This window comes from Ciona intestinalis, chromosome 2 (genome assembly GCF_000224145.3).
Source record: "Ciona intestinalis chromosome 2, KH, whole genome shotgun sequence".
Taxonomy (NCBI): domain Eukaryota; kingdom Metazoa; phylum Chordata; class Ascidiacea; order Phlebobranchia; family Cionidae; genus Ciona; species Ciona intestinalis.
In genome coordinates this window covers 6,318,366-6,334,384 of record NC_020167.2, presented here as the reverse complement: position 1 = coordinate 6,334,384, position 16,019 = coordinate 6,318,366, and the positions used below count along the sequence as shown (strand labels likewise).

The 16,019-nt window shown below is 33.7% G+C and overlaps 2 protein-coding genes and 1 long non-coding RNA gene across 10 annotated transcripts in view; 2 read left to right on the top strand and 1 right to left on the bottom strand.

The window, feature by feature from the left end:
- LOC100175100 overlaps window positions 1–6,613 on the top strand; it is an 11,758-nt gene extending 5,145 nt beyond the window's left edge. The window contains exons 7-15 of the mRNA XM_002121942.4: window positions 509–631; window positions 1,113–1,274; window positions 2,100–2,212; window positions 2,889–2,948; window positions 3,156–3,213; window positions 3,555–3,691; window positions 4,423–4,625; window positions 5,123–5,212; window positions 5,475–6,613. Coding sequence (XP_002121978.2) covers window positions 509–631; window positions 1,113–1,274; window positions 2,100–2,212; window positions 2,889–2,948; window positions 3,156–3,213; window positions 3,555–3,691; window positions 4,423–4,625; window positions 5,123–5,212; window positions 5,475–6,350 — 1,822 coding nt within the window. The 3' untranslated portion in view covers window positions 6,351–6,613. The remainder of the gene's footprint in view (window positions 1–508; window positions 632–1,112; window positions 1,275–2,099; window positions 2,213–2,888; window positions 2,949–3,155; window positions 3,214–3,554; window positions 3,692–4,422; window positions 4,626–5,122; window positions 5,213–5,474) is intronic.
- A 395-nt stretch (window positions 6,614–7,008) lies between these two features.
- Window positions 7,009–15,997, top strand: ubf (transcription factor protein). Of its 8 annotated transcripts, XM_018816717.2 has the most exons (21): window positions 7,009–7,052; window positions 7,120–7,231; window positions 8,377–8,506; window positions 8,781–8,906; window positions 9,241–9,477; window positions 9,673–9,852; window positions 10,084–10,194; window positions 10,258–10,382; window positions 10,645–10,828; window positions 11,061–11,116; window positions 11,256–11,371; window positions 11,672–11,727; window positions 12,048–12,125; window positions 12,575–12,726; window positions 13,171–13,312; window positions 13,561–13,731; window positions 14,064–14,207; window positions 14,541–14,651; window positions 15,008–15,133; window positions 15,531–15,593; window positions 15,679–15,997. In XM_018816717.2, exons 3-21 carry the CDS (start codon window positions 8,384–8,386, stop codon window positions 15,772–15,774), a joined length of 2,397 nt encoding a protein of 798 aa, XP_018672262.1. In that variant the 5' UTR covers window positions 7,009–7,052; window positions 7,120–7,231; window positions 8,377–8,383; the 3' UTR covers window positions 15,775–15,997.
- Window positions 7,367–7,647, bottom strand: LOC113475763. Its single transcript, XR_003397533.1, has 2 exons — window positions 7,536–7,647; window positions 7,367–7,432 (listed from the first exon to the last, which is right to left on the bottom strand). It is a non-coding gene; the product is annotated as an uncharacterized LOC113475763 (long non-coding RNA).
- Window positions 15,998–16,019: the final 22 nt, after the last annotated feature.

Sequence of the window (16,019 nt, the reverse complement as noted above, 5' to 3'; positions counted from 1 at the left end):
ACATATGGTTTGTTTTATTGCAAAGAACAAATTTAAGACAATTTACACCTTGTGCAAAAAGAATATATTGCTTACGGCATATTTTAAAACTGGTATTATACTTGTGGAGAGTATTTATAAACCCTTACGTGGGTGTAAATGTAAAAGGAGCTCTTAGTAGGCCGTAATCATTTATAATAAGATGGCCTAATGCATTTATTAAGAGGGATAAGGGTCTCGTGTTACACCTGTTTGCTTCCAACTACCAAGTATCCCAAGTGAAGAGAACACATATAAAACTATTATTTTGTTATGACTTAAGTTCATTTATAAACTGAATGTCTCTTTTTTAACTAAATTTTGTTATATCCCATTTTTTATTTAATTTGGCTTACCAGACTATATTTTTTACCAAGCAAAAACTTTCTCTTTGCAAGCAGATCCACTGACGTACCTCACTGTAATGTCTCACCCATATGAAATAAAATAGTACTGGTGCTGTTGATAAAATTAACATTTCATTGTTTAGTTCTGAGAGTATTGTAACATCAACACGTCAGCGACGACACAGTGGTTCATCTTCCGGATCGCATCAGAGCTCAAAGAAAGGAGGAACAGAATCCTCTCAATCTTCATCATCACTGGAAGATAGGTGAGGATCATAGACAGTGGTGTAGCCTGGAAAAAACAATTTTAGAAGGGTTTTAATTAAAAAAATAAGAGGGAGTTTAATCTAGAAAAATAAAGAAAGTTTTAATTTATAATTTTTTTTTAACTATTCTGGGTTCGCCTGGCTGTGCCTCTGATCATAGTTGTAATGTTAGGAGTGACTGAGTGACTTGTCACAGCTGTACTAACTTTTAAAACAGCGATATCAATGTAGCAGCATATGTTTTAACACCCCTGTTTTATGCTAAAAAAACTTTTAATCTGCTGCTAGATGTCTATACAAGCAAGCAGAGTCTAACTATATTGCATTTCACATATTAATTAAAAAGTTTCTATGTTATGTTTTACAGCTATGAGTCCAACTGTATTTTTAGAAAGTTTTTTTTCAAGCAGTGGTGTAGTTTAGTCCTTATGCAAAAATTACATGAAAATATATTTTAAAAATTTTCATATTTTTTATCTAGCCGAAGCATGATTCATAAAAACGATCTAAAAAAGTTAAATTCTTCTCCTCAAAGAGGGAAAACCCCCATAGAGGGGTACATAGAAGGGGGTCAGTTATCCTCGGAATGTTCGTCAAATGCTACGACCCCACCACCCCCTAATCTTCATACAGTAGACCCCAGGTATGTAGAACCTCGATCTTCACTGAAAAAATATTAAAGTTTTAAAGTTTACTTTTATTATTTGTACTGGTGGTGTCACAGTTTTCCCACGATATGTAGCACCCATAGCCATAGGCACCAACCTTTTTAAAACACAGGGGAGGCAGGAATAGTTAGAGGCTCATTGTTATGTTTCCATTTGATGTTTACTGGTTAACGCAGTATAAAAAAATGCCAGGTTAGGCCTGCCTATGGTTGCACTATTGCCTTGATTAAGACATAGAGCCTTTAAAATTCAAACAATGGACATAGCTATGTGCTGGTTTGGAATTTTAAAAATACGTGTTTTAGAACTTTATTTTTACACATAAGTCCCATAATCAAGTGTTAAAAATGGTTGGCATGCTGAGATTTTCATATTTTATATATTTTTTCAAATGGTTACTAACTAAATATTTGTCCCATAATGAACATTACATCATTTGGAGTGAACAATGACATTTGTTTCAACATCACTGGTATTTGCACAGCTGTGTTTAGTATCTGTGACATCATAATATGGTGCATGTAACATCGTAAAACTTCAGGTTAAGCGTAAATATAAATCATTACGTGCTTGGTAACTCATAAGCAGCACAAGGTGTATAAAACAGAACACCTGTGCTGTGAATGACAGCTATTGTCCCGCCATGCAAGCATAACAAAGTTACATTTATTCATATATGTTAACTCAAATGAATGCCTATCATGTTAACATCCTAGCTGATGTTAAATGTAACAGAATTGTTTTTACTTAAAAACAGAAAAGTAAAATGCAACATTAACCTTTATTTTCACTTTTTATAGAAATAGAGACAAGATAACACCCCCTCCTCCTCCACTACCCCTACCACACACACAACAGTCTATACCCCCTACAACGATTCCATCACTGCAGGAACCACCTAACCACATAGAAGGTGAACAAACTTAATTTCTATTGATTACTCTGGCTTAGAATGTTTAAAAGGAATGGAAATTTATTCAAAGCAAAAAAATATTTACACTTTACCATTAATGCTTATATGACTGGAGTTTTTATTAAAATTTTTCTTCTAATTTTTTTTCCAAAAAATATGTTATAATTAATGTTTAATGCATTTTTCTTGTTTTTTTTTAATTTTTTTATTGTTTTTTTTTTCAATTTTCTCCAATAAGAATGCTTTAATTAATGTTGAATGCCATCTTAAGAGTAACTATATCATCAGTTTACTTTTGTATATACTTTGTTGAAATGTTCATACTATAGTTTGAAAGGATATCGTATTTCCTGTCTCGCATAGATATTTCATAGTATTATATTGTTATCATTGCTAAAATATTATGAATTACTATCCACTGTAAAAACTCATATACTGCTTCTGCTACTACCCTAGTGTGTTCTTTTTATGAAATTTATCTCATGAAAATAAATTTTACATACATTTTATTCTGTTTAAGTTTTGCCCTATGGTAAAACAGTGATTTTTATAATAAACATATTTATTAAACAAGAAAACCAAATCTTTAAAACATGAAACAAGTACCACTTTAAACCATTCATAATTCAATTTTTTGTTTGAGATTTTAGAAATTTATAAATTATTTAATTTTTAGACTCAACTTATAACAACGAACAAAGTAATGAAAAGTTTCAAAAAGATTTTATATCCTTAGGTAAGTTCTTGTTATGATTATTTTTGCATTTTTTTTATTGCTGTTAATATTTTTGCATTTTTTTTTGATGCTGTTAATAAACATCTGATACTCACCTTGGAATTTATTGTGATAAAATTGAATGTAATATTTTCTTTAAAAATTTAATGTCTTCCTTTTAATATTATGTTTTTCATTTAAAAATTAAAGTTTCTTTTATTTTTGCAGCTACTGAAAAGTTAAAATTGTCTGGTAATGGAGTCCAACAATATTCTCCATTTCAAAGGTATATTAATATTAATAATAAATGTATTTGCTTAGTTTTCACCAGCACTACTGTGGGCATGTGTTTTTGCACGAGTCATCTAAAGTTAATCGTCCCTTCCCAGTGGTCACTTTTTTACTAAAGTTTTTATTATTTAAATACTTGGCAAACTTAATAGTAAGTAGCCATAAGGTGCAATGTAACAGCTGCCTAATATATTTTATTTTATAGTATGTTGTGTTTCTTAATACGACATTAACCTGATAAAGAGGTCTCGTATGGAACGTTTATTTCACTATAAAATATACTAGAACTAGAGGAGTGATAAAAATTATATTTAAAACCCGTATACAACTTCACAGGTTTCATCAAAATAATGGAATCACACCCAACTCAAATATATCGGATCCATTTCACTCCCTCCCCACCCACCAACCCTTCCTACATAACACAACAGATACAACATGGTTGTCCAGTGTACAACAACCGCAGTTACAAGGTGAACATAATTGCTATAAAATCTAACATATTTTTTGTTTATTTAAAAAAAATCTTGGGTGACATTACTAAAATGCACTTGCATTCATATTTTGTAAAACATTCATGTGTTGAATACAAATTGTTTTGAATCTCTGTATAGACAACTAACAGCAGAGTAAATGCTCTTTTCCGCATGAGACAGATTTAAAACTTACAAGGTTTGTTACTGCTTAGTTCCAATTATATTATACTGCTCTGTTTATTTAAGCATATATTTGTGATTACATACATTATACTTTACTGTTGGTACGTTTTATTGTTACATGTGCACTTGTGCAGTTTTATGTTTGTATATGGTTGAACAATTTTTACCTTTTATAGCGAATAGTTTTACTATTATTTTCCATTATTTGTATATTGTTTATTATTTGCAGCTTCGTAACTGTAACTGAAGAAACATAACAGTTCAGCACAGCATGTTATCTTATATTTATATGTAATATGCAAATGTCATACAATTATGTTCCTATATCTCAATCAGAAAATATTCATATATCTAAACTTAGGTTGTGTAAATAAAAGTGCTTATTATATTAATATATATTATAATCTAAAAAATAAAAAAAAACACAGCTATTACATAATAGGCAAAATAGCTATATAATTATGACATCGCACTTGGTAGCGTTACAAATATGACGTAACAATCTTGGCCTTTATCTGATTGTGACATCATAAATATTTCATTAGACACAATTCCGATTAAAAGTTCGAATGATTGGGAAGCGGCTTTTGGGTTCCGGAATATTCCAGTTATGACATCACAAACCCCACAGTCGACGAAACAAGAAGAGTCCGGCGACGATGACCTCGGATTCGATCCTTGGTTGGAATGTAATAAAGGACTTGCAGATTTAATTGCAAAGGAAAGCGCAACCAGCAAGTCCATGGTGGTAGGTTGGGTGTGTTATATATAAGTGGGTCTATCTCTATATGGGTGGGTTCTATCTCTATATGGGTGGGTTTTACTATTCTGTATCAATGAGTTTTAGAACTCTACATTGGTGAGAAGTCTCCAACTATAAAAAAGGTGATGAGCTGAGAACTCTAATGTTAAGCTAATATACGAGCAACTGCTGAAGTGCTAATGCTAAATGTTCTTGTACTAAGGAAATGGCATATAATCAATTGGGTAAAACAAATGTGGCGCATTGCATTAAGTAAAAACCTTGCAACTTTGGTAAGGTCCTATGACCAAGCATCTTATTTTACGTAGGTGAGGTCATATACAGCATGAAACCCCCTAAAATTTAGGTCCTAGTTAGCACATTACCCTGACACCAAGGGTACTATAAAAGCATAGCACGAGACCTGGAATTATGCAAAGAATTGGCTAGTTGAGCCAACATCTTTATAAAAATTATCCTTCATAACCACTATGACATTACAGGGTACATGGCCAACTAACAACCAAATACAGAACGCATCACAAACATCATATTTTGCTCATAAAACCGACCGATTGATTAACAATAACCCGGTAAATATATTTTTACTAGATGAAAAAAAAAGTTAGATTACAACCAAAAGTTATTGGAGCTCGATAAATCTTTTAAGTTTACACGTACAAACAATCCAATTAATTTTAGATTACAATAACTTCAATTTCTCTGTTATTTGAAATACCTTATACTTTGCTCCAGTCTTAGAATACCAATCTTAGTTACTTACAATTGATCATATGATTTAACATATTTTTTATTATCATATTTACACTGTGCTCATGCTGTTTTTATTTCTAGTTTGGATTGAAATCCAACCCGTACTCAAACCATGAGTTTCCCACCTACAACAATTCCAGCAACTCCCAGTCATATTTGGACCGTAACTTGTCCTCAAGTCCCAGGAAACTTACCGAATGGCAAAGCGGCCTTCGAGCCTTGTTACCTACCGTTAATATTAACTTTGCGATGGATAATGCAACTTCTACAGTTCACCAAACTATACGACAACCACATACCCAAACACAGGCTACTATGTCATCACAACCGTCTATGATGTCATCACAACCGTCTATGATGTCTTCACAATCCTCTATGATGTCATCACAACATGCTACTATGTCATCACAACCGTCAATGATGTCATCACAACCGTCTATGATGTCACAACATTCTATGATGTCAAATGGTAGCAGGGGAAGGTCGTTATTTGGTTTTGGTTACGAACAGTGGGGACAGACAAACCACAACAGTTTCAATTCCCTCGGAAACAGAAATACATCGCCAGCTTTTCATAACGGGTTTAACCGGCAAGGAACTGGCCGTTTCAGCCCTGTAGCGCCACCACCTGGCCTCGGACTATCGCAATTAAATGACCCAGCAATTATATCTCGAGGCGTGAAACCTACAAATAACCCACAAAATGAAGAAACTCCGCATTGGATGAAGTCTCTTCAAACCCTAACGGACAATGATAGTTCTATGAGCCCAATTTTAAATTCGGAAGGACCGGAAAATTCAAAAATTCCTTTTACGCCGTGGCCTGCGTTCTCTAATTCAAATTTATCATCACTTGGTGTCGCTAGCCAGCCCCCGCCTGGATTTCAAAGCAGAATGCCGTTTGCAGGACCCACTGAATTTGGAATGCGACAAGCTATGCTTGAAAACCAGTCTTAACCATATTTCGACAGCTATGAGTGTTTGTTACATATAAATATATAATTGTTTAAGTTATGTGTGCTGGTAAAGCAACACCCCACAAAGAAAAGATTATATTGCGCAATGTATATTTATTAAAGACAGATAAGCAGATATTTAACAAAGAATTTTCTGGGTGTTGTAGCTAAGGCTACTGACGTTATTTAATTTCAAATAGAAATTTAAAGTTTCAAAACTTGTTACTAATTCGCAAAGGTCAAAATAAAAGGAGCTGAAAAGTATATCAGTTTGTTTAGAGTTACAAAGAAATTAAGCAAAACTATAATGGTATTAAAAGCTTCAAATTGAAAACAAACATAGTCTGATTAATTTAAACGCTCTTTAAATGTACGGTACTTTCATTGTGCACTAAAACATAACTCCTATCAAGAGATAAAAAATGGAGCAATTGCATTCAAACGTCAGCCTGTTTTATTACCAAATTACCAACTATATCGAGAAATACTGAAGGCGGAAAAAGAAAAACGCTTTCCCCGCAAAGAGTCGCCTCTTTCATCGATCTCTTGTAGAAGGAGTGGAAAAAAATCGCCCGCCGACTTTTGAGGCCTCTGATTGGGCGAGAATATCACGAGAGCGTCGGCCTCCCTAATGGCGCCTCATTGCTCTTGTCTTTGTTGCAGCATTAATATACACATTTTTAAGATATAGGATGAAATAAAGGTATCCATTTGTGTAAAAATATTCTTTATTGCATCATTCTGTGCTCTGTAAACACGTTTTATGGTAGAAATAGCATCAAAACGTGATTTGGTAACCATCGAGTGAAACGGTTTCTCTCCGCGGAAAACGAGAGCAGCAAATCACGGCGAAGGAAATCATTTGACGCCGATGACCGTTAGGTAACGGTGTTTGCTTTTTCAGCCAGTATAAAGTCGCTTTAAGTGGTTTATACCGATTTTTTGAGCAATTTGTGTCGTATTTTGTTGTGACCACTACAATACAGGTAAGTGTGAGCGATATTTAAGTTATTTTAGCTGCGTTAGTCAGGCTACAGAATTTCCAGACTGTTTTCACCGAGACGCCATCTTGGTTGTAAGTCCCTGAAAGCCAATATGAGCTATCAACCTTGTTTAGCTCATAAATATGACAATAACCGCAGTCAAATTTATAAGTAAATGATTTAGTATTGCATGTTATGTTTACCTTCGTTGCACAAATGTAGTTTCCGTCCCCAATGTTATCTTCACTACATTATCAACATTAAAAACGTGCACAGCGCGGATGAATATAGAGGGTGTATGACGTCATTTTTTGAATGTTCGCGCGTTCCGCAAGGTTTCTTGGCAAATCTATCCGCGGTGATTTTTAAACACATTTCTATTGAAAACTTATATGATCTTACAAACGTTTTGCTGCTGTTTTGCATTTGATACATAACGGCATTAGTACAAATTCAACCCATTACATTTCGCATGTTTGCAGCCAGACACCAAGCATTATGCAACAATAACATTGAAATACTTTTATGCAATTCCTAATAATAAACAGTTTAAATTGATCTCCATCAAAAATATTATTGGTACATTAGTAAAATTCAATAACAACCAGAGGCTAAACTTTTTATTAGCTACATGCTACAATTCCTTAATATATGATTCGTAACCGCACATGTCATGTTTAAAAAGCTATAATTATTAACTTAAATAAAATATGTGTTTTTAAGCTATTTGATATCAGTGTTAATCTGCCACCCAAGCAAACTTTTTATTGAACTGCAAAATTTCCCACAAGATGCAAAGTTCATGTTTTATGCGGGCACATGTCGGAATTGGTGTGCAACCACGTTATAATTTATAAAACACAAAATTTAATAAACATTTTAAATGATGTTAAATCAATTAATGTGCATGAAACAAGCTACGTCGAGCGTAACCAAGACTATGTAAACAAACGTGTGCATGCATGCTTTGCAGACTGACTACTTTTCCTTATACTGTGTTTGCTTTCTGTCAAATTTGCTAAAAACTTTTTGTTTTCCCAGAAGATAAATCATGACCCCAAGAAAGAAGAAAGTTAGCAAACTTGACTTGAGAATCGTAAAACCGGAGCCGGGAGAAGTGTCTTCCGACTGGAATCAAGATACAATCAATTCACTTTTAGCAAAAATGCTGTCGGTTAGTTTATAAACAATAGACTATTTAAAGTTAAATAGTTGGTAACTGGTAAGCCGGCAGTAAATGTTTGAAACAGAAAACCCATGTTATAATGACTGTCATTGCCAGGACATGTGAGAATAAATAAAGAATCAAAATAATTTAGATTTTGGGGAAGGGCCAAGCAGGGGAGTTCTGCAGTAGCACAATTAAACCACAAAATTTGAACCTGTGTATTCTATATGGATGAGGTCCTTGTTAAGTACCTTGGATGTAATGTTTTAAATATTTGTAGAATATTCCAAGACCTGATAACATGAAATACTCGAGTATGCTGGACAAAGTTTCCTGGAAAGATGTTAGTTTTGAAAACTTTACACCGGAGCAATGCAAGATGCAGTGGAACAAACTTTCAAGAGAGGTAAATTTTTATGGCAGGGTGTAGAATAAACACCATGTAATGACTTGACCGAAGGCATGAGGTCTATTTTGTATCAACACATCATGTGTGTCTGGTGTATAAGACACGCTTATCACAGTGGACACTAAGCATAGGGTGTACAACTAGAAATATCTCTTGTGTATCTCAGTATCTGGTGTATAAAAAGAAACCTGTGTTACATCTTGACAGCGGGTGTATGGAATATGGATACACCGTGTATAAGTGGTGGTATAATTTGCGATTAAGAGGATAACACATAAACTTAAGAAGTGCACATTATAACCTATAATACGCTACACCTTTCTCTTTTTAGATCCGAAAGTTCCGGACACTGACGGAGTTGGTTGAAGACGTTAGAGAATATATCCGTGACCCTTACAAGGGTCAGATTAAAAAACACCCTGACTACCCCAAGCGACCTCTTACCCCATACTTCCGATTTTTTATGGAGAAACGTGATAGTTTTGCAACCCAGCATAAAGATCTCACAAATCTTGAAGTAACAGCAGAGTTGAGCAAGATATATAGATCATTGCCTCAGAAACAAAAGGTAGGTAGATTGTTCAATGCATAATATTAGGTCACCTCCCCCAAAAAACAATCACCCACAAAGTAATATAACTCCTAAATGGACATAAGGTATATGAAACAAAACACCCATGCTTTAACGACTGTTGTTGGTCAGGCACGCATAGATAAAATAGGTTATGAGAATAAAACAAGTTACATTATTCCCTCATTTCAGGAAAAATATGTTCAAGATTGGAAGAAAGAGACTGCTGAGTATAAAGTTTATATGAAGAAGTTTAGAGAAGAACACCCAACATACTTTGTTACTCGACCAACTAAACCTCATGAACCAAGAACACCTGCAGCTATATATAAAGAAGAGCAATATAGTATCTTTGCCACCGAAAACACAGACGTAAGTTGGTTGGACCAGCATTTCTTAACTATTTACCTTGCAATCCATTTTGAGTTTTTCCACCACTGGTCAAAATAAGTTTTTATTTACTGTGTAGTGTGTGTACTATATATAAATAAAATTGCATAACATTTAAGGAGTAATTGGATGTAATGTAACTCATTTGAACACCTAAATTATCAGCTTTGTGTACTTAATACTTACATTTGATTTTGTCACATTTTCCTGCAGATGAGTAAGAAGCAATGCTTGGGCGCTTTGAAAAAGAAATACAAAACCTTGGAAGACGAAGAGAAACAACAGTATATTGACAAAGCTTTGAAAGAACAAGAAGAATACAAGGTTCTGTTTTGTTGTATGTGTATTTTACATTGTGTTTGTTTTAACTTCGTATGATTTCCATAGGTTGAACTTGAGAAATACTTGTTACAGAATCCGGACATGCAGGGTAAGACGAAACGTCCTGTCTTGAATAAATATGAGCGTGAACTACATGATAAAACTATGGGGCGACCGAAAAGGCCACCATCGTAAGTTGTTTGCATAATTCATGCTTGTCTCTATTTACAAGGGGCTAAAGTTGATTTTGCTTATTGGTATACAGATTAGGGATAGTCTTGAATGAGATGAATCTATATACCAAATTTTCTGTACAAAACCATACCATTTCTGAGTTATTGTCATTCATTTTTATTCTATATCGTAACTGGTGCTTCTTGTTTAAACATGCATTTTATACCAAACTTTACTGTATATCAGATATACATATATATTGTGTTAAATATATTTCAGTAATGGCTACAACTTGTTCTGCACTGAGACAATGTCCCAGTTCACGACGATGCAAAGTCAAAAAAGAATCGTTGAATGTGGAAGATTGTGGAATCTAAAATCTGCTGAAGAAAAACAGAAATATCATCAAAGATTTATACAAATGAAACAACAATATGAAAAAAAACTGCAGGAATTTTACCAGGTGAACAGTGGCATTAATGTTGAAAAGGTGTGACATTAGGTTGGGGTGTATTTTTAAAACAAGAGTGACATATTTTAGGACCCCGGTTTTTACCTTAAAATAGCTTTTATCCTGCTGTTAGGTTTCAACAAATCAACAGAGCCAAAGTATATTGTATTCACCACATTGATCAATGAGGTTTACTCTATTTTACGCTATGTGTGCAAAGTATTCAACTTTTCCTCTCTTTTAGAGCTTGTCTCCTGAAAGAAGGAAAGAAGAAGAACTGAAAGACAAAGGACAGAAAAAGTAAGTATTAATATGTGAGGTAACAAGCTAACTTTGGCATAAATTGCAACATGGCAAGAATGTTTTAGAAAAATATAGGGCTCTAGAATAAAAATATATTTTATTAAAAAAGTTTTAAAAGAAGTTCATTTCTGTCCAGAACTCATGTCCGGCAAATTAAGATGGAGAAGAAAGAACTTAGCGATGCTGAGTCATCGGATGAACTCGATCTTAACGACTCATCATCTGGGGAAGATGACTCAGCAGATGATGACGGTGCGTTTATGATGACATCACCATTTTTATAACATTGAAACTTTTTGATCATAACTAGTGTTCATGAGATGTATATGAACAGAACAACTGTGTTATAACTTCTGAGTTAAACACGAATAAATAAACAACTTGTATTAATTTGTTTATTCATCTGTTCACTTTTATAAAATATAGAATAGTATAAAATATATTATTTGAAAAATAAATACTATTTTTCATATTTTATGCCGTTACCCTAGTAGACAATTATATACCTCACCTATGACATCATAAGGCAATTATGACATCACAATGTTACAGATGACGAAAGTGAAGACGAAGACAAGATTATCGTTGAAGTAGAAGAAGGAGATGAGGTTTATTGGATTTCTATTAATATACATATACTATATTTATAGCTGTTAAAACAGACATTGGAAGTTACTTTTAAATCCAAGACTATAGTTGCAATAAAACACAATAAAATTGCAAGAAGAGTTTTACATCAAAATTCGAACCACTTTAATAGCGTCATTAGATTTACATATTATACGTTTCTGTTGCTGGGGAGTACAGTATTCAATTCATCTAAAACAACAATTCCAAAAAACTAATTTTTTAACTTCATTTTGACATTTTATTTATTTATATATATTTAATGTTGTGTTGGTATTAAAAATAAACATCTTATAAACAGGATGTACAACCGATACCAGCGAGACCAACAACCCCAATATCTGCTTTGTTTCTATACAAGCGAGCAAATAGAAAAAAGGTGATTGTAATGTAAATGGCAGCACTATGTATGTTGGGGTAATGGCTGTATGCTCAGGGTATTAAATGTGTCTTACCTTGTCATATAAAATAGAATCTCTAATAGTAAGGTTCTATAAACTGCCTCAGTGGGGTCTAGTAGATGGTCCTTAAGTAGTTTTACCTTGTGATTTTTAACAACTGTCGTTTTGTTGCTAATTTCCTTCTCTTTGTTGTTTTAATAATTAGATCTAAATGTAATAACGACATTTATTTAACTTTATTTAACTTTATTTAACTTCTATTTAATATAAAATATCAAAGAAAGGTTGAAACAAAAATACAGGATATATTGACAAAACAACAGTCAATAAAAACGGCAGCATATCATTTATGTTTATGTCAAATATAATATATATATTGTTTAGATTTAGTTAAATAAACCTATGTCATATCACCCAACCCCTCCAGGTGGAAGCACAATACCGTGGCATGTCAACCGATGAAGTGACGAGGTTGTTGGCACGACGATACCATGAACTACCTGAACATAAGAAACATAAATATCTTAAACGTGAGAAACAGCTGAAGGAAGAATATAATGAAAAGATGCAGCAGTATTTGTGGGTTTAACTTAATTATGTTTGTTTATATAAAAAACTGAAATATAGGTGTTTTTTCTATACATACAACCTTGTAAAAAACCTAATTTTTCCACAAGCTATTAGTTGGTTTCATCAGGGTAAATAGACATTCTATTAAATTCATAATATATTAGGAAATGTAAAATAATAGAGTTTGGCGTTAACTGGATATTTTTCGCTGTTAAGTGTTATTCACCCTGGTGTAGACGACCTGTAAAAGTTGGTATGCAAATAAATGCCTACTTGTTACTTTGCCTGACAGTAACAGAAGATATAACAGTATATTAATTTACGTACATATATTTGGTAATTGGCCCAATTCTGGCCTAAGCATTAGGACCCATGATGTGCTGCGCTGCAGGACCTCACCCACATAGATTAGAATTAGAACACATTTACGATTCTGTCTTTACTTATTTTTAGAAAAGAAACATCAAAGAAAACAACGAATGGATCCCCAAAGGTTGTTGCGATGGAAGTTGAACCTCCAGTTAAACTACAACCAGTGACTGGGGAACAACTTTATCATGAAAAGTTTTTTGAATCTTACAGCAAGAAACATAATGTAAGTTTACTGTATAACTGTAATAAATTCCATGAATCTGGTCTGAAAACATACATTGATAATTTGAACATTATGACAGTACAATGGATCTGATTGTTATTAATAAGCTGTTATATAACTGTAATATTTCTTCGCATCTGACCCTGATCAGGTGTGTAACTTACAAGCAGTGTCTCCAAAGATTTTACCAAAGATTTTTAAAAACGTGCCACCCATGATAGAAATTAACTGTTGTTATACCTCCACAGCACAACAGAGTAGCTGTAGACGCTGCATTGAGAGTAGCTTGGAGCAAGTTGGCCAAAGTACGACGTGAACCTTTCATTAAGTTAGCGCAACAACAGAACGAGAAGAATATTGCTTTGTATAATAATGCTATGGAGAATGTACAACAGGAGAATCCACCAAGGGCCGAGATTGTGAGTTAAAGTTGAATGTTTAGGGTGGGGAAGATGGGACACCTTTTCCTTTTTTTATCCTTTTATTTGGTAGTAAACAAAGAATATTCAAAGAATTATAAAACCGTATCTTCCCGACTCCCATGGATCGTTGAATTGTTTAAAACACGATCAGGATATTTGAATATTATGTGCTAAAGGTGTCTATATACAATTCGCCGCATTATTAAATAAGGTCCTATGTTTTTACAAATACTAGTTTACCTGCATTTTAGCAATGCCACCCCAGATTCTAAGTAAAGGTTTGCCTATGCATGTCTTTATTAGATATTTATGTCCCGTATATTCCACAGCATCGTGTCCCAGCTCCCATCCAATCTAACAAGAAGATAAAGTTCGATGGTTTACCGAAGAAACCTCCTTCAAATGCTTACCAACTGTTCAGTACAACACATCTAAGAAAAGTTTCCCATCTCGCACAAAATGAAAAGTTTAAGGTAAGTTTTGTTCTTGTGTCTTTAAGATCACATAGAAAGCTGTGTAATTCGGTACTAGTGCAGAATCCTGCTATCGTAAGAAATGATTTTTTAGCAAAAAAAGCCATTATAATGGAAGAAAAAAAAAGCAATATTTAAAAATTTAAGGAATTTAATGGTTAGCGTATAACGTTGTGGCTAAATTCTTCACTAATATTGAAAATTATGACATATTAATATATTTAATACAGTATATTTAAATATTGTAGTAAATCAGTGAAAAAATTGTTGATGAACTTATTTCGATTTTTTAACCAGTTAAAACCTGTTCTAACCTGTTTATTCCTGCCACAGGAACTTGGTAGATTATGGAAATCAATGTCACCAACAAAGAAGAAAGGTTTTGCTGCTGAATCTAAACGACTTGGAGATAAATATAAGAAGGAATTAGATCACTGGATACAGGTAGTGTTTCTATAACTGTATTGTTTCTGTTACTTCAGCTACCAGGCATAATGTAAATATTTTTTTTAACGTCCTACGTGGTATGAAAATTTTAGTGTGTTTACCACGTTTCAACGGATATACACTACATTTTCATACCAGATGATATGGCTGCAAATCCTGCAATGTTTCTGTGATAATTTAATTGCCTCGTTTGTATGGCAAACATTACGGAATTAAAGTATGTTACCATAGACATGTAAGATCCTTTAACTAACTTGTTAGTTACCTCAGCTAACTGTGACCAAAGGCAGTGACACATGGTATACACACAGCAGGTTGTTGGTAAATTGAATTTCTTGTAATTTCCAATAAAGGCACAAACTCCTGAGGTGGCAGATGCTTTCATGAACCAGCAATCAAAGAAACGAACAAAACCAACAAAAGCAAATGAAGTCCCTCCTGTGAAAAAGTTAAAAGAAGATAACGAACAAGTTGCTAATGTGAGTAGCTTTAACAGATTAGGGTAATGGGCCAATCGTGGCCTAAATCCTAGCACCCATGACGTATCAAAGTGCAGAACCTTCCTGCATAGAATAGCTTTAACAGATTTTGTACAGAATTTTGTATGTACAGACTGTTGGTTTCTAATTTGGAATAATTCGAAACTTTATGGTTCTTAGGTGTGCAGATGTCACCCAATTAGAATTAGACACAAGATTAACTACTGCATATGTGCCATTTGGAGCATTTTATATTTTTCTCCACATGCACCGATTTTAAATTTTTAGTTTCTATGTACACCATATTCAATTTTGTGTGTGTTTTTAACTAAGTATGCCTACAACTTGATCGTAGGTTCTAGTTACATATGTAGCTTATATTAACTTCTAAATATAGGAAGAAGCATCAAGCAGTGATGATTCTGATGATGGGTCAGGTTCTTCAAGTTCAGATGATGATGTAAGTATTATTACCCTTGTAAACGTCTCCTAGGTTCTCAACAGGGACCTCACTTGTAGTTTATTTTTTAATAATTTTATTTCAGAGCGACGATGATGATAGCAGCAGCGACTCGTCAGATTCTGATTCGGAATCAAGCAGTGGAGATGATGACTCATCAGATTCACAAAGTGATGATTAATGATGACTCATGCAACTTTAATGAGAGAGGTGGTAACTTTTCACTGCCAAGGTTAGCTGCCACGAATTGCCAAATACTGTTGAGTGGTTATAACTTTCCACCAATCAAAACTGATCATGTTGATTTCACATGTGTTTTGCGACGCATGTTATGATTGGCTGTTCCACTTTTGAATAAGCCAATCAAAATTCCATCATCATTTTATTAAATATTTTACATTTTACAGATCTGACCTGGTTTTTAAA